Source organism: Sphaerodactylus townsendi, unplaced genomic scaffold, assembly GCF_021028975.2.
Source record: "Sphaerodactylus townsendi isolate TG3544 unplaced genomic scaffold, MPM_Stown_v2.3 scaffold_18, whole genome shotgun sequence".
NCBI classification, from domain to species: Eukaryota; Metazoa; Chordata; class Lepidosauria; order Squamata; family Sphaerodactylidae; genus Sphaerodactylus; species Sphaerodactylus townsendi.
Window position 1 is genome coordinate 2,191,762 of NW_025950341.1, and position 23,532 is coordinate 2,215,293.

The window sequence follows — 23,532 nt, forward strand, 5'->3', positions numbered from 1 at the left end:
CTCCTCCATAAATCTGTCCAAGCCCCTTTTAAAGCTTTTAAAGGACACTCTTTACATGCTTTCATACAGCAACACTTGGTCCATAAACACCTGATCTGTCTCCACACCTTTCAAGACAAGTGGATCCAACTCCTCTAAAATATCAAGCTTCCCAATGAGCATCACCTCCTCTGTCTGGTTTGGATTCAGTTTCCACACACTCCCAAGATGTTTTTTGTCCTGCTTTTTCCACAGCTTCCAACTTAAAAAAAAGTTATTTCACTCTTTCCACTTCCCCCATCAATTCTGCTTTGACAGGGAAATCTTGGTTTATTCTTTCCAATCCTCTCCATCACAGTGTCCAGCTATGGGTTGCGGAACTTAACTGTCTCACCTGTTTCTGGTTAAAAGGAGAAATAAAGCTGAGTATCATCAGCATACTGGTGACAACACACTCCATATCCTCGACATCCTCCCTGGTTTCTTGAGACAGCAGGGGTAACAAAAATTGAATGTGAGAAACTCCATATGACAGAAGCCATGGAGGAGTAGTTGACCGGCACCTACTTCTGGCATTACCATCCAGGAAGCACTGGAACTACTTGTGTGCATATGTGCTAAGCGCTGTCAAGTCACTTCCAACTTTTAGCAATTCTATAAAATAATTACCTCCAAAACATCATGTTCTTAACAGCCTTGCTTGGAACTGAAGGCCATGGCTTCCTTGATTGAGTCAATATATCTCATATTAGGTCTTCCTCTTTTCTTGCTGCCTTCACCTTTTCCTAGTGTTACTGTCTTTTCCAGTGATTCTTGTCTTCTCATAATCTGACCAAAGTATGATAGCCCCAGTGTAATCTTTTTAGCTTTTAGGGAGAGTTAATGCTTGATTTCATCTAGAAGCCACTAATTTATCTTTTTGGTGATCTACAGTATTTGTATAACTCTCCACAAACATTACATTCAGAAGAATCAACTTTCTTTCTATTAATGTTCTTCATTGTCCAGCTTTCAAATCCATACATAATAATAGGGAATATAATAAATTATCTTGATCCTGGTAGCCAGTGGCAGATCCGTAAAGAATATTTTGTAGCTCTTTTTTATGTTTAATTAAATACTTTATTTTTTATAAATACAAACAGAATAGAAAAAATAGAAACAATATCAGATCAACAGTTACAATTACATCAAAAAAGTGAAAGAATATATATAATATAATAAACAGAAATGATTATAGCAAGAGAGCATTGAACAATGTTTATGATAATAACACACCTTAGCATATGATAGCCTATACAATATATAATGAACACAATTATAACATTACACAGTATTATATGATCAATTGTGATAAAATAGACAGGTGGACAATCTTTTCCCGCACTGTTCAAACTATATGGGAGCAGCAGTGGCAAAGGAGGTTAAGAGCAGGTGGTTCTGGAGGAACCAGGTTTGATTCTCAGCTCTGCCGCTTGAGTTGTGGAGGCTTATCTGAGGAATTCAGATTAGTCTGTGCACTCCCACACATGCCAGCTGGGTGACCTTGGGCTAGTCACAGCTTTTTGGAGCGCTCTTAGCCCCACCCACCTCACAGGGTGTTTGTTGTGAGGGGGGAAGGGCAAGGAGATTGTAAGCCCCTTTGAGTCTCCTATAGGAGAGAAAGGGGGGATATAAATCCAAACTCTTCTTTTTCTATATAACTCAAAAATCCTGTCTGCTATCTTATATGAAGCATTATGGGAACATGTAATAGTTAAAGATCTTGAATGGCTGCAGACAGGTTTCTTTCTACTTCAGTGGGGCCCTAGAAATCCAGACTGGTTAGGTCACATCCCCAGCTGCTACAGATAGGGCTTTGCCAATTTTGCTGGCTCTCTTGGGTGACTGTGGGTTGTCCTATAGGACCTATATAGTCTGGATAGCCCTGCTGCTGCAGTCAGAAGCTCCTCTAATAATTCCACACAGAGCTAATCCAAAATTGCCAAACAAACCAAGCATTCTTAATGTAACAGACTTCCCTCTATGATACACCTCAGAAGATGCCAGCCACAGATGCAGGCGAAACATTAGGAACAAGATCCACCAGACCACGGCCACACAGCCCGGAAAACCCACCACAAAAAGCATACTTACCTTCCTGAGCCATGGAAGAGATGCAAATGGAGAAAGCATCGGAACTGAAGCAGCCGGTTCTATCAGAGCTGAGAGCAGATCCAAGACCTGAAGTGGTTCAGAATACTGATGAGGCAGCAACCCAGGTGTGGCAGAATCTGATACAGCTGCTAGCCTCACCAAAGTACAAGCATAGTCATTGGATCTGCATAGTCTACCTTCGAATCTGATGGGGAAGATGGTAATGGCGTAGATTTTGAGATCAGTTTTGAAATGATTTTGGACACATCAGAGTATGACTGTATGGAGAACAGATGAGGAAGATGCCTGAAATTTTGGACACTGATTTTGAAACATCAGTTCTGAAGCTTAAAGGTAAGATTCTTGCACATCTGTAGGCAGGGTCGTCAGGGATTATGGAATTTCCAAAGTTGGATGGATGGATTTTTAGAAATGTTAATAGATATGTGGACGAAGCTACCATCAGCACTGACAACGTCCCAAAAGTTGGAAAATTGTTATAGGTAAACTGGATAACTGCAAAGTCCTAAGAATACGTTCCCCTCCATCATCCTTGGTAATTGAGGAGTTGCAACCAAAGTAGGGATCTTTGGCATCTTCAGGTAAGGAAGGTAGAAAATTGGATGCATTAAGTAGAAAATATTATGCTTCAGCATCTCTTAGTATAAGGATTGATAACTGTATGGCAATATTATCAGGTTACCAGTTGGCATTATGGGATAAGGTGAATAAGTACCTGGACTTGTTCCCTGCAAGTGATAAAGCCAAAGCTAAGGAGATTTATAGTGAGGCTATGAAACTCTCAAAAGAACAGATCAATGCCACTAGGCATGACATTGACAGTTCAGGATGTTCAATGGCTATGGCTGTGGTGATGCCGCAGGCATGCATAATTGCAGAACACAGCTCTTCCAACTAAGATCAAACAACTTGTGGAGGACATACCATTTGAAGGAGAGAATTTGTTCTCAGCTAAGACTGATGAGGTTCTTTCTAAAATTACAGAGAACAAAAAATCCACTGAATCATATGGGGCCCTTCCATCGACTTCCACCCATCAACACTCCTGGTGTCCTTATGGGAGGGAATATCAACAGAAGCAATGTCAAAGATAAGAGTACCCTTAACATGGAGGAAGTCAGGCTTATCATCAGAAGAAGATAGTTCCTTCTGGACCTAAGAATGGCCAAGGACAGAAGAGCAAAGATCAAATATTAGGAAAACCAGATTTCTGACTATCCTGAATTGAGAGTGAAATGTAACCACATTACTAGTAGCCTTCACTATCTTAAAACAAATGGAGGTTGATTGGGTAGAAAATATTGGGAGAAAATGATTGTTTTGTCGAAGGCTTTCCTGGCCAGAATCACTGGGGTATTGTGTGGTATCTGGGCTGTATGGTCGTGTTCTAGTAGCACAGCCATACTAGAACATGGCCATACTAGAACACACAGCCATACAGCCCGGAAACCACACAACACCCCAGATCTTCTTATTGATCTCTTAAGTTATAGGCCAAATAGCTAATGGAGACAGACAACCAGAATTGCAGACAACCAGAATTGCTAATAGGAAAGTAAAGCAGAACACCCATTCCTATTTTAAACTGATAATAACCTAGAAGATATTTCAGATTACCAAGCTAAAAGAGGTTGTGAATCTTTATATATTTGAAACTACATGTGGGCATATTTGTATGTTACAAAATCCTGATATCACACATGAGGATGGATGACAGACATGATCTGGGGGTTCTGTGCTTGGAACTCAATTCCCAAGCATATGGAAGCCCAGTTTGGATTGGAACGGCAACTAATGGGAAGACAAGGCTTTAGCTTTTCCCCAAGAACAGTTTTCCTAACCTGAAATGGTCTTTGAGGAAATTTACATGTAGCCTTCAGTACATGTGAGTTTTCCCAGGGATAAATAGTGGGTCTTTGGGGCTGTTTGGGTTATGAAATCAGCATGGGAAAGGCTGAAACCCTTTCTCATTGCCTGCTGCAGACTGGGTCCGACCATCCTGCTGTGTGACCCATGTCAGTCACATGGGTGACACAAGGACTATATATCATGTGAATTGGTCCTCAGTAGGAGACAGAATGTATATTGCACTTGATGGAGAAAATACATGGCAAGTTTTTTTTTGAGAAAGTATTTTAAAAGCAGAAATGGGGCAGATGTGTAGGCAGCTGTAGCATCATTCAGCCACTAGGTGGCACTGCAATTAGGTGGGTGGAGCTCAGAGTGGGTGAATAGGGAAGGAAGGATGCTCAGGGAAGGACCTGTAGGAGTTAAAGCTAGAGAGAATGATGCTGGGAGAGCCATGCTAGAGGGGTTAGCTGCAATCTGCAGCCCTGGAAGAATTTCTTCAGTCTCTGGGCAATCATGAAATATAAAGAGTAGGAGGAAAATGTGCAAATGTGTGGCCCAGGAGTTCAGCCTGAAATTTTTTAAATAGACTTCTTTACCCCATGCAAACTCCCAACAATGAGAATAACCCAGAAGCTTGTAAATTATGAGGCCAGAAGAGACAGAGGTATCTGCCTCAGCTGGATATCCTTGTCCTGTATAAAATGGCTGGAATACCTGGCAGAAAGATGGTTTATAGGGTAGTTTAAGTGGAACAGTTCTGTGGAACTTACTCCCAGAAGTGTGTACCACAGTATGAATCAAATGGAGCTGGGAAATGATTGAAAAGGGGGAGAACCTTCCAAACAATTTGCTGTTGAGATCCATTTTTAAGAGAGCATTTGTTTTTTTTAAAAAAAATGAAAATGCACCAGGCATTCTATTACAAAAAGTAGGAATCACCCCAGGCATGGTATTCAAACTCAACCCATGGACCTATTTGTTTCGTGGTTTGTTGTGCTTTTGAAATAAAGTGTTTTGATTACTTCCCTACAGTAATGAGGTTTTACGATCCTTGGGATGGTTAAAAATAAGTGACTCATGAAAAGATGTAGCCGCTAAGATTTCTTTTTCCTTCTTTTTGCTTTGTTTAATGTGTTTTATTTGTGATGGCCAAAAAAACACTTGTTGCCAAACATTGGAACAAGTAATTGAATTGTAGGAAAAATGTGGAATTATGTCAGGAAATGCAGACGCCAGAGGTTAATGCCTACGGTTAATGTTTCTTTCTAGAATGCAGCACTGTATGCATGGTTCCTAATGCCTGCTCAGTAAATTCCTGGAGATTTGGGGGCAGTGCTTAGGGAAGGGAGAATTTGGAAACCTAAGGTGGTAGAGTCTACCCTCTGCCATTTCCTCCAAGACAACTGATCTCTATCATCCAGAAAGGTCCTTCAATTTTACTTCAGGCCCAACCTTGAGGTTGCCAGCTCTAGTAGCAAACTACCTGGGAACGTCTCTTGTCAGAAAATCTCTACAGGAGCCAGTGCAGCGTAGAATCTGGTGCACTGGGTTCGTTTCCCCACTCCTCCACATGAAGCCCACTGGGTGACCTTGGGCTAGTCACAGTTCTCTCAGGACACACTCCGCCCCATGATCTACCTCACAAGGTGCCTGTTGTGGGGAGAGGAAGGAGTTTGTAAGCCCCTTCGACACTCCTTAAAAGTAGAGAAAAGTGAGGTACAAAAGCCAGCTCCTCTTTTCCGTTTCTGAGGTGGAGGTGAAGCTGAGTTGTCCTCTGAACTGCCAAGGCGGAAGACAAAAGGTGTGGGCTGGGCTGGGCTGGGCTGGGCAGGGCAGGGCAGGGAGGCATGTAAAGAGCCAGGAAAGCCCCTCCCCAGATCACAAACCCCACGGGGCGTCAGGCACCCTCCTCCCTCGAAGAAGTGGGTAAAAGGTTTTGCCTTCTAAGGGGAGGCGAGGGGCTGGTCTCTCGCAGTTGCAGCCGAGGACTTTCCCGCCTGCTTCACTCACCCTCTGCCAGGGCGAAGGAGGGAGCCGCCTCTGAAGGCGGCGTCCTTGGGGGGTGGAGGAAGTTTTGCTCCAGGGCTGCCGGAGAGAGAAGCACGCGGGGTTCCTTGTGTGGCAAGGAGGAACCGGCAGCTCCCCGAGGAAAGGAGACGAGACGCAACCCCGCCGCGCCTTTCTGCAGCTGAGCTGCTGCCTCGGTCGTCGCCCGGACCACCTGCGCCATGGGCGGCTCAGGCTCCAGTTTGCTGGACGAGAGCAAGTGCACCTACATCCGAGGTACCTGCAGGCTCGCGCTGGGAGGCGATTTCCACGAAGCGGCCGCGCATCGCGGAGGGGAGCTTTGCGAAGGCTTTCCTCCAAGCGCCGGGGCTTGGCGGGCTGCTGGAGGGGGCGCTGCTGGCGGGATGTCGGCGTGCAGTTTTCCAAACGTTTCCTTCCACGCGCGGCGGGGCTTGCTAGAGTTGACATACAGTGTGTGAAAAGTTTTGCAAATGTTTATTTTCAAGTTTTAAGGAACGTTTGGCCTCGGTTGCACTTTGAGGATAGGTTTGCAAAGCATTATAGTGCTTGCGTTGCTTTTTCGGGGGGGGGGGGGCATCCGACCTGAGTTTCTTAAGAATCCGCATACGTTTCTTAAACCGAATGAAAGAGTTCTGCGTGTGTGTTTTTTAAATGCCAGTTCAGGCTCCCACGCCCGCTCCACAGTCCATTTAGCTGCTTTGCACTCTTTTACGCGCGATCCTCACCGCACGCCGTTCCTAGTTGAGATGCGAAGATTCTTGAGAATAAGCGCGATTGAACTCAATGGGACTCCGAAAAAATGGGCTGAGGATCGGGCTTGCAGGGCTGTTTGGTGTTAAAGGATACGCAAACCGCGGAAACAGACGAACGCGATCCTGTACATGAACTCCGAAGCTACCTGGGACCAATTCAGAACCTTTATACTTGCGCCAGCTGTCAGGTCTAGTGCACACAAACGGGTTTGCTTGCTGACAAAATAAGAGTTAGCAAAGGTGTGAAGCAGAATTGCCCCTTGGCGCCCACTTTATTCAATCTGTTTCTCATTGATCTGTTGCCCTTCCTGTTGGAAGTTGATGGACTAGTAGTCCAAGGCTGGGTGGGTTTGAAAGTGGTGGTGCCCCTCTTGTTATATGCCGATGACGCTGCTTTGCTTCAACTGCGCAGATTGGGCTGAAGCCTTGTCCGAAAACGATTTGCACAGTATTGTACAAACAATAAACCGACCATTAGTTATGAAAAAACAAAAAGAATGGTCTTTGCCAATTCGTGGCAAGACCATAAATGGCGAATAAATGATCATGAAGTGGAACAGGTTAAGTCATTTAGGTATCTTGGTCTACTGTTTCACTTCACGATGTCATGGGTTACACATCGCGAGGCAGCAATTAATAAAGCCAGCCATTCAGCCGAGGCAACCAGTTGTTTCTGTTATAACAAGGGCCAACAATTTATTCCAGCTGCATTAAAAAGTTTACGTGGACTTTGATTTAGCTGGGAGGGTGGAGGGAACTTTACCCTGAAACTTGAAGTGTGCTCTAGGGAGAAAGGACCGCTCGGGAGAATGGGAAAAGAGATGCTACTGACTAGCCAATTTCCAAGATGGAAAGGAATTGTGGTGGCTTCAGGGAGATCCAAGAGGTCAGCAGCAAATTCTGACCTTTGGTGGTGGATATAGTGCTTGCCTGCTAATTCAAATTCTCTGGGAAGGAGTTGTTTTTTCTTGTCTCCTTGAGTGACTAGATCTGGCTGTTGCTTCATCTTGTCCCACTCTTCCAGTGCTGCATTAAACATCTTGAAAGACATTTTAAAAAATCCTATTTGAAAAATAATTTATTTTACTTGTTGCCATTCTAGTCCATGAACAGACTCTGGCAACAACTTGGACATTGTTAAACGCACACAGGAAAGCATCCATGAAACCAGTTCAAATAACATGAAGCGGGCACCCATGCAGTGTAATAAACGCAATTTGCTAGCAAACAGGTGTCCTCTAACTGGTGTTTAAAAAAGAGGCCAGATGGTGTGCTAGGTTGGCCTTTGTGGGCGCAGGGTATCCCATAAAACTGCTCCTACTGCTGAGAAAAGCCCTGTGCTTGTCTAATTTTTGGAAGTGGGATATAGTGTGCCAGAGTTGTGAAGATGAACTTGCAAGAGGCTATATTAGCTGAGAGCCAGTGTTGTGAAGTCACAGCAAGACTATGCACAGCACAGTGCTGTTATCATTATCGTGTTTTAGTTAAATATTACAAAGGAAGAGGGGAAAAGAGACCGGAAGTGGTATCTCTTGTAAGAGTCAAAGAAATGTACTACATGAGACTCTGACAGGATTTTAATATCCACCCACCAGGTCAGTCTGGTGTGCCAGGGTGTCTCCTGAATGGATCTGTAACCTTTGTGCAGTGTAGATGCTTTTCATCCTTCATGAGTGAGTCAATCAGCTTCCCTCTATTAAAACTGTGTCGTCTTCTTGTGTTAGGTCTGGGCTGCAAGTCGCTTTTCTTTTAAAAAACAAACAGAACAGCCCCACAGCAATCCATATTCTGAAAGAAAAGCAACTGATTTCTTCTGCCTGTTTAAATGTGGCAGATTTTCACAATTGCTTATTTCACAGAGTTTTGCAGAGTTTTGTCATAATTTGTACCTCTTCTGCTAGCAGTCAAGAAACCAAGAGTTATGCAAGTGGGGTGTTGTGGCTGGAACCAGTGTGGTGTACAGGTTAAACGAGGATCTTGGAGTCTCCAGTTCAAATCTGCACTCTGCCCTGGAAGTTTGCTGGGTGACCTTGGGCCAGTCACTTACTCTTTGCCTAATCTACCTCACAGGGTTATTGTGAGGATAAAGTGGAATAGAGGAGAACAATGTTATAAGCTATTTTGGGCCCCTGTTAGAGAGAAAAGTGGGATATAAACAGCTAAAACAAGGCATCAAAATCTGCCCATGGAAAGTAGCAGTCTCTCTGGTTTTTGAGATTTCATTTTCAGGTACATTTTAGCAGTCAGAAGGATGAGGAAATTAAAAAAAATAAGAATGGAAGCTGTGATTTACAGGAAACTTGCTTTAGACCCAGTGCCCCATTCTGCATTGTGTTTGTCTGGAATAAAATTATAAAATACATCCAGTCCTGAGCAGAGATATGCTGCTTGCAAACAGAGGGCTCTTGATAACTTACACAAATTCTTGTTTTACATTCTTCACTGTCCTTCCTGCGCTTCTATTTACAGTGTACACTCCTTCCCACATCCAGAAAAACCAGCAAAATCAGGAACAAGCCATATAAATAAGGGGAAAAAAGACCTGTTTCAAATGACACTCTGGGGCAATATTTGCAAGGACATCTGCTTGCAGGAAGTGTTCCATTCTGTAGTCTGTAGGAAAGAGTACGGGTTGGGTGGGGTGGGGGTTCAGCATAATTATTAGCACTGATGATATGTGTCCAGTTAGCATACACTTGCAGGGCACGACCTGGTCACTGATAAACATTTTCCAGTCCCATTGTTCTGAACAGGATGGAGAGGTGTGGTTTGGGGTAGGAGGGAAGGTAGGCTAGGGGGAGGGTGGAAAGGAATGTCTTGGGGTGGGGGAAGGGTGGCAAAGTGAGGTGTGGGGTGCTGAGAGTGTGGAAAGGTAAATCTTGGGGTTGGATGGTGGAAAGGTGAGGATAGGGATGGGGGAGGGTTAGAAGGTGAGGCTTAGGGTAAGGGGAGGGTGGAATTGAGATGCTTGGGGTGGGGGAGGGGTTTACCAGGCCTTGGTGTTGGGGGTGGGCAGGAGGGGTTTGCTTGGGGTGGATGGGAGAAGTTTGCTGGGTTCACAGAGCAGGTGATCCACAGGCTGGGAGGGGGAGGCGGGAGGGCTTCTGCAGCCCCAGAACAGTGGTGCCAAGGCTCTGCTGCTCTAGGGAAGGGATGAAATGTCCCCAGAGGTGGGATCCAGCAGGTTCTCACAGGTTCCCGAGAGTAGGTTACTAATTATTTGTGTGTGCCGAGAGGGGGTTACTAATTGGTGATTTTGCCAAGTGATTTTTGCCTCAGTTACGCCCCTCCTCTCAGTAGTAGCGCGCAGAACTTGAAGCAGTCTAGCAGGAGGTGCACCGGTGTGCGTGGCAGCCTGCGCCTGCGTGCATTCGTTTCCTGCCCAAGGACCAGCGCAGTGGCTGCGTCCTTGCCACAGCCCCACCCAGGAATGCCCCGCCCCAGAATGCCCGGCCACACCTCCGTTGTGCCCCGCCCAGCCCCGTTGGCGTTACGCCACAGTTTGAATCCCACCACCATGGGAACCTGTTACTAAAACGTTTGGATCCCACCACTGAATGTCCCCCACCAAATGAGGAGGGTTCACTGTCAGGACATTCCACCTCTTGCATTTTATTATGGGTAAGATTATTCTCTAATAGTATAAACCAGTTCAATGCAGGGGCGAACCTAGGCAAACTGGAGCCCGGGGACAAAACCTGAGTTTGGCGCCCCCCCGCCCCAGCGAATGGGCGGCCACCCTCCCTCACCATGAACAAACAATTATTTTTTGCACCAGCTCACAAAACACCTCCCACTCCCAGCAAAACATACATGGCTCTCTCCCCACCAACTCTTTTCCTAATTTCCTAATCACAACAACCCTATGAGGTAGGTTGTTAGCCTGAGAAACAACTCCAAGCCAGTGCAAGTGGGTATTAAGCATGTAAATCTCTCACAAACCACCCCCAGCAAAACATTTACCAAACAAATGTCAGCATCATCTCTCACAAAACACCTCCAGTGGAATCCACCCCCAAACAGCATCACTTTCAATGGTGTTTAAACTAGGGAGCTCAGATTCTTCTTTTAAATCCACCTTAAAGGGAGAATCTGGGGTCCCCAGTTAAGACAAAATTGAAAGTGATGCTGTTTTGGGGTGGATTCTCCCCCACCCTGAAACAACATCACTTTTGAGGGTTGGAGATTTAGATGAAACAAATACCAGATTCAGCCGGAATCTGGGCACATTTGGACAAAAAGTATCCAATTATGTCCTGCCCAAATATGAACAAATGTGAATGCAAGGTATTTGGGCTTGGGGGGGGGGGTATTTTTGGTGTTTTTCGGCCTGCAGGGAGGGCATTTTTAAAGCTAACAGCACCATGATTTCAGGGCATCATCCAGAGACTGCCCTGATGATACCATCCAAGTTTGGTGATGTTTGGTTCAGGGGAAGCAAAGTTATGGACGCCCAAATGGAATGCCCCCATCCCCATTGTTTTCAATGGGAGCTAACAGGAGATGGGGGCTACCCATTTGAGGAACCATAACTTTGGTCCCGCTGAACCTAACTTCACCAAACCTGGATGGCATCATAAGAATAGTTACCAGATGATACCCTGAAATTTTGGTGTCACTAGCTTTAAAAATACACCCCTTACAGGCACCCCAAGAAAGTTGCCCAAGATTCTTTGTTTTGCAGTGACTTTGCTCCATTGTAGCCAATGGGGAATTTCTGAGTGTGTAGGCAGGCTGCACGTTTCTGAAGATAGAGGCATCATACTTTCATGGTGGCTCAGGAAGCCTCCTGGTAATAGCATCCAGGGCAAAGAGACCTTTGCTTCTGAGGGTTCAATTTTATGGGCCCCAAAGGCTTATTTTGTTTCCATGCTCCTGCCCATGAAGCCTTAGCGGGCTGAGTTCTCAGAACTCTCTCAACTGCTTCCCCCCCACTCCCAGAAGCAAAGCTCACCAAGCTTGGATGCTATTACCCAAACCTCTTAGAGCCACCTTGAAAGTCTGGTGCCTCTATCTTCAAAAATGTGTGGTCAGTCTTACACACTCAGAAATTCCCAGAATCTCTCTCTTCAGCATGTTCTATGGTGGGAAACATTATTTTTCCCACCATAGACTCAATGGAACTCTGTTATGCCCAGCTGGCGCTGTGGTAGAGGTTTTCAACAGGAGGCAATGTGGTAGTGGTCTTGCTCTGGGTGGGGGCACTAAAGTTTGCCTGGGATGGCCGAATGCTGTGGGCATCAGGTTCACCTTCAACTTGGTGCCCACAGCATTTTAGCAAATTTGGTTGGTTCCTTTCAGGAGACTCACACCAGCAGCCCTGCAAAATGCCCCCACCCAGAGCAAGCCCCCTGCCACAGTGCCTCCCATTGAAACCTCTACCACCAGAGCCATCTGGGCATAACAGAAAGCCCATTGAAGTCTATGGTGGTAAAAGTAATTTTCCCACCACAGAACTTGCTGAAGAGCCTGGCAGATTCTGAGTGTGTAAGCACTGACCACACATTTTTGAAGATAGAGGCACCAGACTTTCAAGGAGGCGCCACCAGGTCTTGGGTAATAGCATCCAAGCTTGGTGAGCTTTTGCTGCAGGTGGGGGGGGGGGGGCTGAGAGAGTTCTGAGAGAACCTCAGCCCTGAAACGTCGTAATGAAGGAGCAGGGAAAAATAACCTTTGAAACCTAAAATTGGACCCTCAGAAGCAAAAGATACTATGCCTGGATGCTATTACCAGGAGGGCCTCCCTGAGCCACCTTGAAAGTCTGGTGCCTCTATCTTCAAAATGTGCAATACACTCAGAAATTCCCCATTGGCTACAATGGAGCAAAGTCACTGCAAAACAAAGAATCTTGGGCAACTTTCTTGGCCTGTAAGGGGTGTATTTTTAAAGCTAGTGACACCAAAATTTCAGGGTATCATCTGGTAACTATTCTTATGATGCCACCCAGGTTTGGTGAAGTTAGGTTCAGGGGGACCAAAGTTATGGTTCCTCAAATGGGTAGCCCCCATCTCCTGTTAGCTCCCATTGAAAACAATGGGGATGGGGGCACCCTCTTTGGGGGTCCATAACTTTGCTTCCCCTGAACCAAACATCACCAAACCTGGGTGGTATCATCAGGACAGTCTCTGGATGGTACCCTGAAAATTTGGTGTTGCTAGCCTTAAAAATGCGCCCCCTGCAGGCCAAAGCGTAAAAAACACTAAAAAAATTAAAAATCACACAAACGACCCTGAAATGGTGGCGCCCCCCCCCACGTGACCAAATGGGGGGCGCCCGGGGACATAGGGTACCCCCTGTCCCTAGGCAGGAACGCCACTGGTTCAATGTAACTACTTGTTAAATATTTTACTGGTCTTTATCGCATATTTTAAAATAGTTTAGTAGTCTATCTTGAATCACATTAAGAAAGGTGACAATGAATGAAGTGAATAAATGATAACATCAGTGAAACTTGGGCAATAAATAAAGTTGTTAGTAGTGAAGTAATGCATGTAGCCAACAAGTATTAAGATATCTTTCTAAACTTCTATTATAATCAGGGCTGCTGGGTTGTTATGCAGAGATGACATCTGATGCTTTGAAATTGCCCTGCTGGTCCTGTTAACTGTCTATGGCATACACTCCTGTGGAAGCTGTAGAGACTTTAAAGAGACAAGAATCTCCAGATTACTCTTGATAAACTGTTATGGAAGTTCTATGCAGGGGTAGGAGAAGATAAATTTTCAGAGGGATAAAATGACCAAGTTGGAGGGGGGTGGGTGGAAAGTTGCACAAAATGAGATCAAGATAATGCAATTGGATGGTTATCTTGCCCTGAAGTAAAGTCTTTACATTACTTCATGCTGGCCGGATTACTGAGCTGATCCTTGTCGAACCGGTTGAAGAAAATGGTCATTACTTTGATCTAGCCATGACTGTGAACTCTGCTTCATAAACAAAAGCCTGCAGTTTCTAAAATCAGGTATTTCAGGTAATCCCAAGTGCTGTCATTTTATGGGGAAAGGTAGCCAGCCTTTTAAAAAGAACTAGCTGCTTCATCTCCAGCTTGTTTGCTCAGAAGTTCATTTACAAATTCAGTGGAATTTGCTCTTAAATATGTGCAAAGGTTTCGCAACTGGAATCAGTGGGACTTAATTCTGAATGAACACTATTAAGGCAGGGGTATGGTCCACTAATATATTAATTCACATGAGCATCGGATCTGTTAAGTTACAGGTTGATGCATAGTTTGTGTGAGAGTTTATGTTATATGATCAGACCATGGACAGCCCCTATTCCAATTTTACAATAGACTGTTTGCCCTGCAAAACAGAACAAAAAGACAGACCTATATTATATATGCCTTTTTGGAAAATGCTGAAGTCACAGCCAGCTTTAGGCAACCCTGTAGGGTTTTCAGTGCAAGGGACTCAGAGTTTGTTTGCTGTTGTCTCTCAGTTTGTTTGTTTGCCTCTCAGTAACTACCCTGGACTTCCTTCTTCCATCTAACCCGCTGCTGAGATAGATCAGGCTAGCCTTGACTAGAGTTAATAGTAGCTTGGAGTGCTGACTTTTTCTGAAGAAATGATGAACTGATGTTTTGCCACAGCTCATGGCCCTGATGGAAGCTGGCATCCCTCAGCAGCTGCTGTAATTTTAATAATAAAAATACATATGGGAGATCTAAAATGGGTTTCCCTCCTAACTATAATTCAACCCTGGCTACATAGAGCAGAGATCTCAAATTTTTTTTGTAGACCTATGTTTAAACTTCAAAACTTACTTTTGAACTTTGCTTTACTTTATTAAGGTTTGATAGACCATAGGTCAAATGTTTATTTGATTAGCAGCCCATGGGCACTGTTGGTCCTTGTGGAACAGAACTGTGGATTACAAGATTATTCCGATGAGCCCCTGGAGGCTTTTGGACCCTCTACCAGAGCGGAAAAGAGTGCTAATTATCAACTTCTCAGACAAGACTGGGGCTTTTTGCTTTAAAATGTCAAAAGGAAATGTTCCCTACTTTATGCGGGAATCAAATACCCAGCCGGATTTTAACACCCGCACCACTTTTATATGCTGATAGTTCCCAAGCTGAAGCGGTTATACAGGATATATTCCATCGAAAGATCTAAGTGCGGTCAGTCTTGATGCAGCAGAAATGAAAGTACTGTGTTTCAGCAGGTGACAATGTCTGTGAGCATTAAAGAATCAATTTTAAGCACACACGTCATCAAAAGCATAATTCTGTGCACTAATAAGCATGGTAGTTTGAAAACAAAGCATGTATAGTGCATCAAATGACTATCAGCAAAACTTGCCTCAACTCCCCCCCCCCGCCCCACCTTAGAGGTCTTGCTATCCTTTTTCTAGCACCCACCATTTTGTGTCTGCTTAGGAGCCTCCATCCTGCCACTGCTAGTTACGAAATGTTCCCAGGAGCTTGCTCTGCTTGTAGCTCATTTGATGGCCATTTCCCTATTAAAAGTCGATAAATCAAGTTTGTTCTTCTAGTGATCCCGTGCATGTGTTGTTATTTTGTCTTTGTAAATTTGACAACACCATCTAAGAATTACAGCTGTTCAGAGGGCAGATCTACCTCCCATTAAGAAGAAATGGGCGCTCTTGGCCTCTGCAGAGGCCAGGTCTACCCGTTGCTTTTGACCGTAGACATGCCCTCCGAAGGCTGCTAGTGTTAGATGGTGTTGTTATAGCTACAAAGACACCTCCCTTAAAACAAAAACAAAAAAGGAAAAATCGACACATGCGTGGGATTGCCAGGGAAAACAAACTTTATTCATCAACTTTTTATGCAAGCACAGGAAACCCCTAGGAACATTCTGCAACACATTCATATTTTCAGAGAATCTGGTCCAGGTTCCCTCAGCCACACAGCAGCTGCAGGGAATGGCTTTTAAAAAAATAAGAGAGCCCAGATGAGCTCAGATTGCCACTGTTGGGGAGAAAGTGCTCCTTTTTCACTCCTCCTCCTTTCCATTGCCAAACAGTACTGGAAGCAGTCTTACCCCTCCCCATTTTTGCAGCTCTACGTGCACAGAACATTTCACATAGAGCAGCAAAAATGTGGAAATAAACAGCTTCCCCAGCAAGTTTTACACATGGGAAAGGCTGGGGCAGGGAACCTGGACTCAGCTCTTTAAAAAAACGCAAGCATATAATTTTGTGTAACGTGTAACGTGTAATAAGCCCTAACATAAAGTTTTGTCAAGAAGTGAAAAACATTACTGATGTGAATTCTCCTTAACTTTCCTTAAGCAAAGGTTTGCAGCTCAAGACTTCTTTAAATATTTTGCTTTTTCTTGTTCTATCCTGGCTATACTCTTTCAACTCTCTGTGAAAACTGCAGACTTTTAATAAAGAATCTTTCCTGAGCACCTTGGCTTTCAGACAGGGCAGACGACAGAAGTATCTCATAGATATTGGGCCTTAGATATTTCAACACCTATTATACATATGTAAAACCAAAAGAAGAGGAAAGGGCAGCATGACTTAGGGCTGCAAATATGTTAGTGCAAACTATTTTTCCTTTTGCATCCTATCTGAAACTCCTGCTTTTCTGCACTTTTCCACAGTCTCCCCCACCAAACGATTTTGCTAATCCTTTGTCTAAGACTCTTGCTTGTACTCTACTAAGCCCTTGCTTAGAGTCCAGTCTTTTCTACCTAGCTGCTTGCTTTTGAACTTCCATAAAGGGGAGGAGGGGTTTTATCTTTATGTCAAAACCCTGTTTCCACAAAAACTTCCTCATCCTGGGCTCAGTTCCAGAATATTGCCAAATTGTTCGTGCAATTGCATTGACACACAGTACTTGTGCAAACCTTATTGTTTCCTTCCTCCTTTGTCCTGTGAGACTTTTATACATGCATGCATACATACATACATACATACATACATACATACATACATACATACATACATACATACATACATACATACATACATACATACATATTTGAAGACCTTGAGAGCATGGGGTTCCTGCTTACCCTATAACATTTGTTGGTTTACTTTATTTAAACCCCATTTTTCTCCCCAGTGGGGACCCAAAATGTTTTACAACGTTCCCTTTTTCTCCATTTTACCCTCACAACAATCCTTTGAGGTAGATTAAGCAGATGTCATGAAGCAAATTTCCATGGCAGAGTGGGGATTCAAGCTTGGGTCTCTCAGATCCTAGTCAGACACTGTAACATAGAGCATAAGAATCTTCACTGTCGGCAGGTAAGCTGTGTGTAAGTAAATATTTTAAACCATATTTTCCTTTTGAAAGGTATCCTGTTAAACAAAGGTTTTGCCAGAAATTTTGAAGAGTTACTATTAGAGTTATGCATAACCTCACTCCCTGGTTGGCGCTGCCTCCTGTGGCAGCCATTTCATGGTTGACTTCACCTCCTGCTGCAGGCATTTTGTGGATGCATCCGTCACCTTGTGCCACAATTCCAAAGCTGCCTGTGGGTGCAAAAATTTGGGGGCTCTCAGCTCTAACCACTACTCTAGACTGGCTCTCAAAATGGTATATGAACTAGTGATATATTGCAGATATTTTATTTCTAAAAGTCAGCTCTTGAGAGTCCCTCGCATTCTTGGTGTATCCAAGATCCCAGGACAAACCTTTGTGGACATGGTTGCTAATAGGCCTGGCCAAAGATGTCCTGTTCCTTTAACAGATATTTGCTGTGTAGAGATGGGCAGATGGTAAATAAAATCACCTGGTAAATAATGTCCTATTAAGTTTTTCCTAAAGCGACAGGATATTTCCCCCCCTAGGCTGCTGCCAAACCTGTATGTGGTTGGAGTGGGGGTGCAGGGGCAGCCAAATTCAAATGTCAGCGGCTGAGTTCACTGAAATCACTAGGGTCAGGGTGCCTGTTTTGCCTTCATCCCAACCATGTTCCTGGATGCAATCCTTTTTCCAGTTTAAGTGATTGGTTACCACTCAGATGAACACCAGAAACGGCCTCCTACTGAGTCAGACCTTAGGTCTACCAAGGTTGATATTTTCTGCTTTGACTGGCAGCGGATCTCCAGCGATTCAGGCAGGGGATTTCCACATCCTTTTAACCAAATATTAAACCTGGGACCTTCTATGACTGAGCCACTGTGGAAACTGAAACAGTGCAATTGGAGCAGATGCCTTAGTATCATCTCCCTTCACACCTTTCCCTTCACATATCTCTTTTTCTGAGAACCTCAGGGAGTTGAAATGTTGGTATATCTATACTGCAGAATACAGAGATGACTCTGAGCATCTAATGGGACTTTTGTAACATAAAACACCCCTTTCCTCCACTCCCATCTCTACCATTGTGATGATGGGTATTTTGCTAATGAGTAATACTGTGTGCATACCCCTTATTCTACAACTGGGTAACTTGTTGAATCTGATTTCTAAAGAGAAGCACAGCACTTTTGATGTTATCACATTTACATTTGGAAGTATATCCTTTCTGCAGCAGCCTGTTCGATGGGCCTGCACTTCGCTGTGGGTTAAGCACTTGAAACCACATAACCTTAAATTGCAGTACCACATAAAATGTTTAGGTAGGTGAGAAGCAATAGCCTGTTACTTTGGAGACAGTTTCCAAATCACTGTTTGAGGTTTGTACCCAAATTTGTTTCTTAGAAAAAGTTTTGTACGGATGTTAACACAAATTGGTTAGTTTTATTCTTTATTACCTTCCTTTGTTGAATTTGAACCATAGAATCCTTCTTGTAGTGGAAGGATTAAAACTTGTCCACTGTGTTTTTAAAAAAGACATCTACAGTGTAATCTTGAAGAGAGTCACACTCTTCTAAATTAATTGAAGTCAGTGGGTTTAGAAGCATGCAGCTCTGTTAGGATGGCACTGTTTGCTTATAACCTCAGACCCTGTATGGATAATTTTCAGTAGAGTGGGTTTTGAATCAAATTTGAAAGTAGGGGATTACCGAATCACAATTCTCCTCTGTATTCATGAGCAGAATACAGCAGTTAATTTATGGCATGGCAGCACACAAGAGGAATGCAAAGTTGAGTTATAGGGTCTAAAGGAAGAGATTAATGTCAAAATGGTCATACAGTTCCTGCATTGTGCTTTATTAAACATAGACTTGATTAGGTGTGCTCATAATATTTAATGGATGTAACACCAAACAAGCAGAAGAACGATTTAGAGTGGTACAACAGTGTACTAAAGTTACAGGTCAAAATTAATTAAATGTTTGAATCCCTGGGAAAACAAGTTTAGAAGTTAGCTCTAAATGACTTCCAAAGAATGGAGTAGAGTCCTTGTAGCATGAGACATCTAATACTGAAGTTAAAAACAACAAAAAGAAGAACCGTGTTCTTTCCACGCATCCCTTGTGGTAGAATCTCAAGTAGCAGCTGCTAGGAAAGGCCTTTTGTCTTGAGTACTGCCGTTGGTCATAGTAGACAACACTGAGTTATAAGGTTGAATGCCCTGGCTCTACTATTTTTGCTATCAAGTGGCAGCTGACTTGTGGCAACCTGTTGGGTTTTCAAGGCAAGAGACATGCAGAGGTGTTTTGCCATTGCCTACCTCTGTGTAGCAGCCCTGGACTTCCTTGGTGGTCTCCCATCCAAGTATTACTAAGGCTGATCCTGCTTAGCTTCTGAGATCTGATGAGATTGGGGTAGCCTGGACCATCCTTGGCTCCATACAATGCAGATTATACAGGGGGTGTGTGTGCAAATGTCTATTAGGATTTGCAAGACATATTTCTGCTAATTTTTGCTACATGTTTTATGGGGGCCAGGTTGTCCCAAACTTGTTTAGGCTGCCACCCACTTGGCTTCCAGGCCACATCCCAAGTGTCCCCCCCGCCCCATATGCACACGCACACCTCTTTCTTGGTATTAGGTCCATTTCAAATTCAAAACAACAGTGAGGAGAGTGCTGTTACTTTTCCTTTAAAAATACATTTTGCTTTGCGAAGCAGCCAACTAGCAAGCCCACCTTAACCCTGCAGCAGCCCTCTGCTCAGCCTCACTGTCCCTCAGCCCCCCCACAGGCCCACATGTAACCCCCACAAGCTACACACCACAAGCTGCTGCTTTTCCTTTAAAACGTACCAGTCATCACATGGCAAGATGGCAGTGTTTGCCATTTAGACCAGGGATTGCTAAATTTCTTTATCTTTTCTTGGCATCCTGTTGTCCACTGAAATGGCCGGAAGTCATCTTTTCAATCTAACTCAACCCCATGTTAGAGCTTGGCGGGACCTGGGAATTGCTGTGTCTGGATTCACACTAAATCCATGAGTTAATTGCAGAAGTAAGCCTATACGGTGAGTTAAGCCCCTTGAAGTCAGTTGCAGGCAGAAGGTACTGTTTGTCTTCCAGACCAGTACAGACGGCTCCTGATATTCACAGTGAGTCCAAAGCCTTTAAATCTACTACTGAAGCAGATTAGCCAGCATATGCATGGTTCCAGCTTGCTTAGTAGGCTTGGTCCTAGCCTCAACATTTTAACTTGCTTTATTCTAGCTCTGGAATTCTTCTTGAGTTATCAGGCTGTATTGAGGCAGCACCAGGTGGCATTAAGACTGTTATAGTGATGCATCAGATACGCGGCATGCAAAACTCAAGTTGAGAAGTTAGCACTAGATTGTGAATTTTTTCTCTCACCCTTGCATTTAGTTCTTGAAAACGAGATTTCCTTGCAAGTGAAACCAAAGCAAAGCTATTGCCTTGCCTTAATTAAAACTGAATAGGATGGCAGAAAGCTACCTAAGGATGTTGACCTCTGACGTAAATCCCATCAGTATATTGCCACAATTACATCCACATTTGCCAAAGATCTTGTGGAATCACTTAGCTACACATTCTTGGAAAATATCCCTAGTGCACTGGTTTGCTGTAAGCAGTGGGGCTACAGCATAGATATGGAATTCTCTCAGCTGCAGTTCAATCTGTGGAATGTTTGTTTATTTAAATAGTTTATATCTCATCTTTCTCCTGATACTTAGGGCTGTTGTCACCAGGTTTCCCAAGAAGTTGCAATAAAATGTGCACATGCATAGCTGTCCCACCTCTTCTAGTGAATGGGATGGCCCTCACATGCTGAAACTTCATGTTTTCATCTGAATATGCTCACACAGCTCTCAATTGTATGCACTGAGCTTTATCTACTTATAAGAATGGGACCTGAATTCTGCAAATGATACATGCTGACCATGACTATTGCATTATAATTATATTGAGGTCCAGGGAGCATGTTTGTCTGCTTCAGCTAATATCCTGAGGTTCAATGCATTCTGTGGAAATGTCCCGTTAAATGTTTTGTCGAAGGCTTTCACGAGGCAGGGGCAGAGTTCCACTTTTGCTCCCTTCAGGTTCCACGTGGGCCTTGGAGGCAGCTGCCCTTTCCACCGGAGTTTAGGTTTGTGAGGGGAAGGGGAGATGGGAGGAAATTCGTATTAGGGTCCGATGGACCCAGATTTTTTCAGGAATTCTGGATGTTCTAATATGAGGGTTCAGAAATACCTGGAATTCTTGAAAAAAATCAGGTTTATGAGATACAAATCCAGATTTTACTGATACATTTTTTTATTGCACAGCCCTAGCTCCTGCCTATTGGTAGGAGGGACCTGGCAACTCTACATGTTCCATACATTCATGTTTCTTGCATCCTGGGATTTCCCTCAGTAGTCAAGTGGAAAGTACATAACAGATGGGCATTCTTAACCATGCAGATACTTTGGCTTGCTGATGCTTGTACATGGGTGTTTAAATGTATGTGTTTGTCATTCCCATGTTATGTTAGCTATGGAATATCAATCAACACCAGCATGTCCATAAGGTAAGGAGTCACCCTTAGAGGCTACTGTTTTATTTTTACATTTTTTTTATTTTTAAGGGTATCACTTAACAGGATAAATCACAACCAATACATTAGGTACCATTGCTGACAGCTAGCCTGCAGTAGTGGTTAAAGTGTTGTACAAGGATCTGGGGGGACCATGGTTGCTAGGAATCTTTGTATAACTCCCTCCCTCCCTCTGACGCTTGATAATTAAATGCTCCTGCTTTTTTACACCAAAAATAATAGCCTCTTCTTAATTGGAACCACTAATTATCTTCTCTGCAGAGTAAAATTCCAGTTGTCACTAGCCCTAGTTTGGAATCCTGGCTTGAAGGTAAGAGAACTTTGTAATTCAGATGTAATATCAAGCTATGATTTGCTGGGAAATCTGAAATCTACAGTTATCAAGATCTGTGTGACAAAGCGTGGGAGCCTATGACATCCCCCTCACACACTTATTTTTATAATGACAAACCAGGGTTTGGCATTGGGTCTAAAACAAGTATTTGAACCTGTGAGTATACATTTTGTTTGGTGTGTGTTACTGGTTTCCTGGTTGTTGGGGAAGTAACAAAGTTGGTCAACAATGTTTTGTACTAAACTGAGCATGATTCATCTTCCAGTTTGGGCTTGGATACATGCAGGTTTCTGATTGTAAACAAACAGGCCAAAAATGTCTGCATGAGTAAAAACGTGATGCAGTTACTTGAGCAGAAGTTTGCAGTCTAAGCAAGAGGTATTAAACATTTACCTCCCCCTTCCTCTCCCCTTTTTGTATGTCTTGTGTTTTAGCAACAGGAAATGTGGTCAACTGAAATATTCTGTTTTCTTGTAAGAACCAGCTGTAGCAAATGTTTGCTTAATGAACAAAATGTGCTGAATTGAAGTGGGGGGCATTCTTTAAGGGCTGGACATTCAACAGTTAATAGGGTGCAAAGCATTTTAAAGTCCATGAACCCAGTTATTTGTACCTGAGAGCCAGCGTGGTGTAGTGGTTAAGAGCAGGTGGATTCTAATCTGGAGAACTGGGTTTGATCCCCCACTCCTCCACCTGAGTGGCAGAGGTTTATCTGGTGAACCAGATGTGTTTCCGCACTCCTACATTCCGGCTGGGTGACCTTGGGCTAGTCACAGTTCTTCGGAACTTTCTCAGCCCCACCTACCTCTCAAGGTGTCTGTTGTGGGGAGAGGGAAAGGAGCTTCTACGTCACCTTGAGTCTCCTTACAGGAGAGAAAGGTGGGATATAGATCCAAACTCCTCCTCCTCTATTACCACCACCTTCTCCTCCTCCTCCTCCTCCTCCTCCTTCTCCAGTATTGGCCACAATGCAGCCAGGTAGACAACTTGTAATGTGTCTTTCTCCAGTCATGTACTTAGTGCTGTTTGACAGTGTATTCTTCAAGCTTTGCTGGTAGAGCCGGCAAGCGGGAACCTCAGCCACTCAGACTAGTGGTGATGGAGGCACTGTGCAAGCTGGGAGAGGAAGTGGCAATCCTGCTGGAGCAGGTGGGGGGCATGGCAGAGACAGCACAGTAACAAATAGGTTGTCTACCTGGAGGTCGGAGGGGGTGGGCAGACATCTAGCTGACAATCGACCTGGCAAGGGCTGCAGGGTGCCACACAGGCAAGAAAGCTGCTGTCAAGCAGAGTGGAGAGATCCTAGTAGGCAGCCCATTGATCGGGAAAGCCTGTTAGTCCAATATGACCCATCCCTGAGGCATTGGGGAGTGGATGTGTCCCTCCTACAGGGAGCCCTTTAAAAGGAGGTTCCTTGGAGAGCCAGGGAGGAAGGGCCAGACTTGTCCCAAAAATTCAGGAGAAAGAAGCTGGCAGAAGTGGGAGAAACTTTCAGAGACCCCCTCCTTCCTCTGCTCTGAGGCTCTTCTGGGTCAAGCCTTGCCAGAAGGGGATGCAGGAGGCTGCAACAATTTTGGACTCTGGCCAGACTCCTCTGAAGCCT

At 44.1% G+C, this 23,532-nt stretch overlaps 1 protein-coding gene across 1 annotated transcript in view; it reads left to right on the plus strand.

The window, feature by feature from the left end:
• Nucleotides 1-5,999: 5,999 nt before the first annotated feature.
• Nucleotides 6,000-23,532, plus strand: part of NIBAN1 (niban apoptosis regulator 1) — a 71,083-nt gene continuing 53,550 nt past the window's right edge. The window contains exon 1 of the mRNA XM_048482529.1: nucleotides 6,000-6,270. Within this exon, the coding sequence (XP_048338486.1) occupies nucleotides 6,216-6,270 (55 nt within the window). The 5' untranslated portion in view covers nucleotides 6,000-6,215. The remainder of the gene's footprint in view (nucleotides 6,271-23,532) is intronic.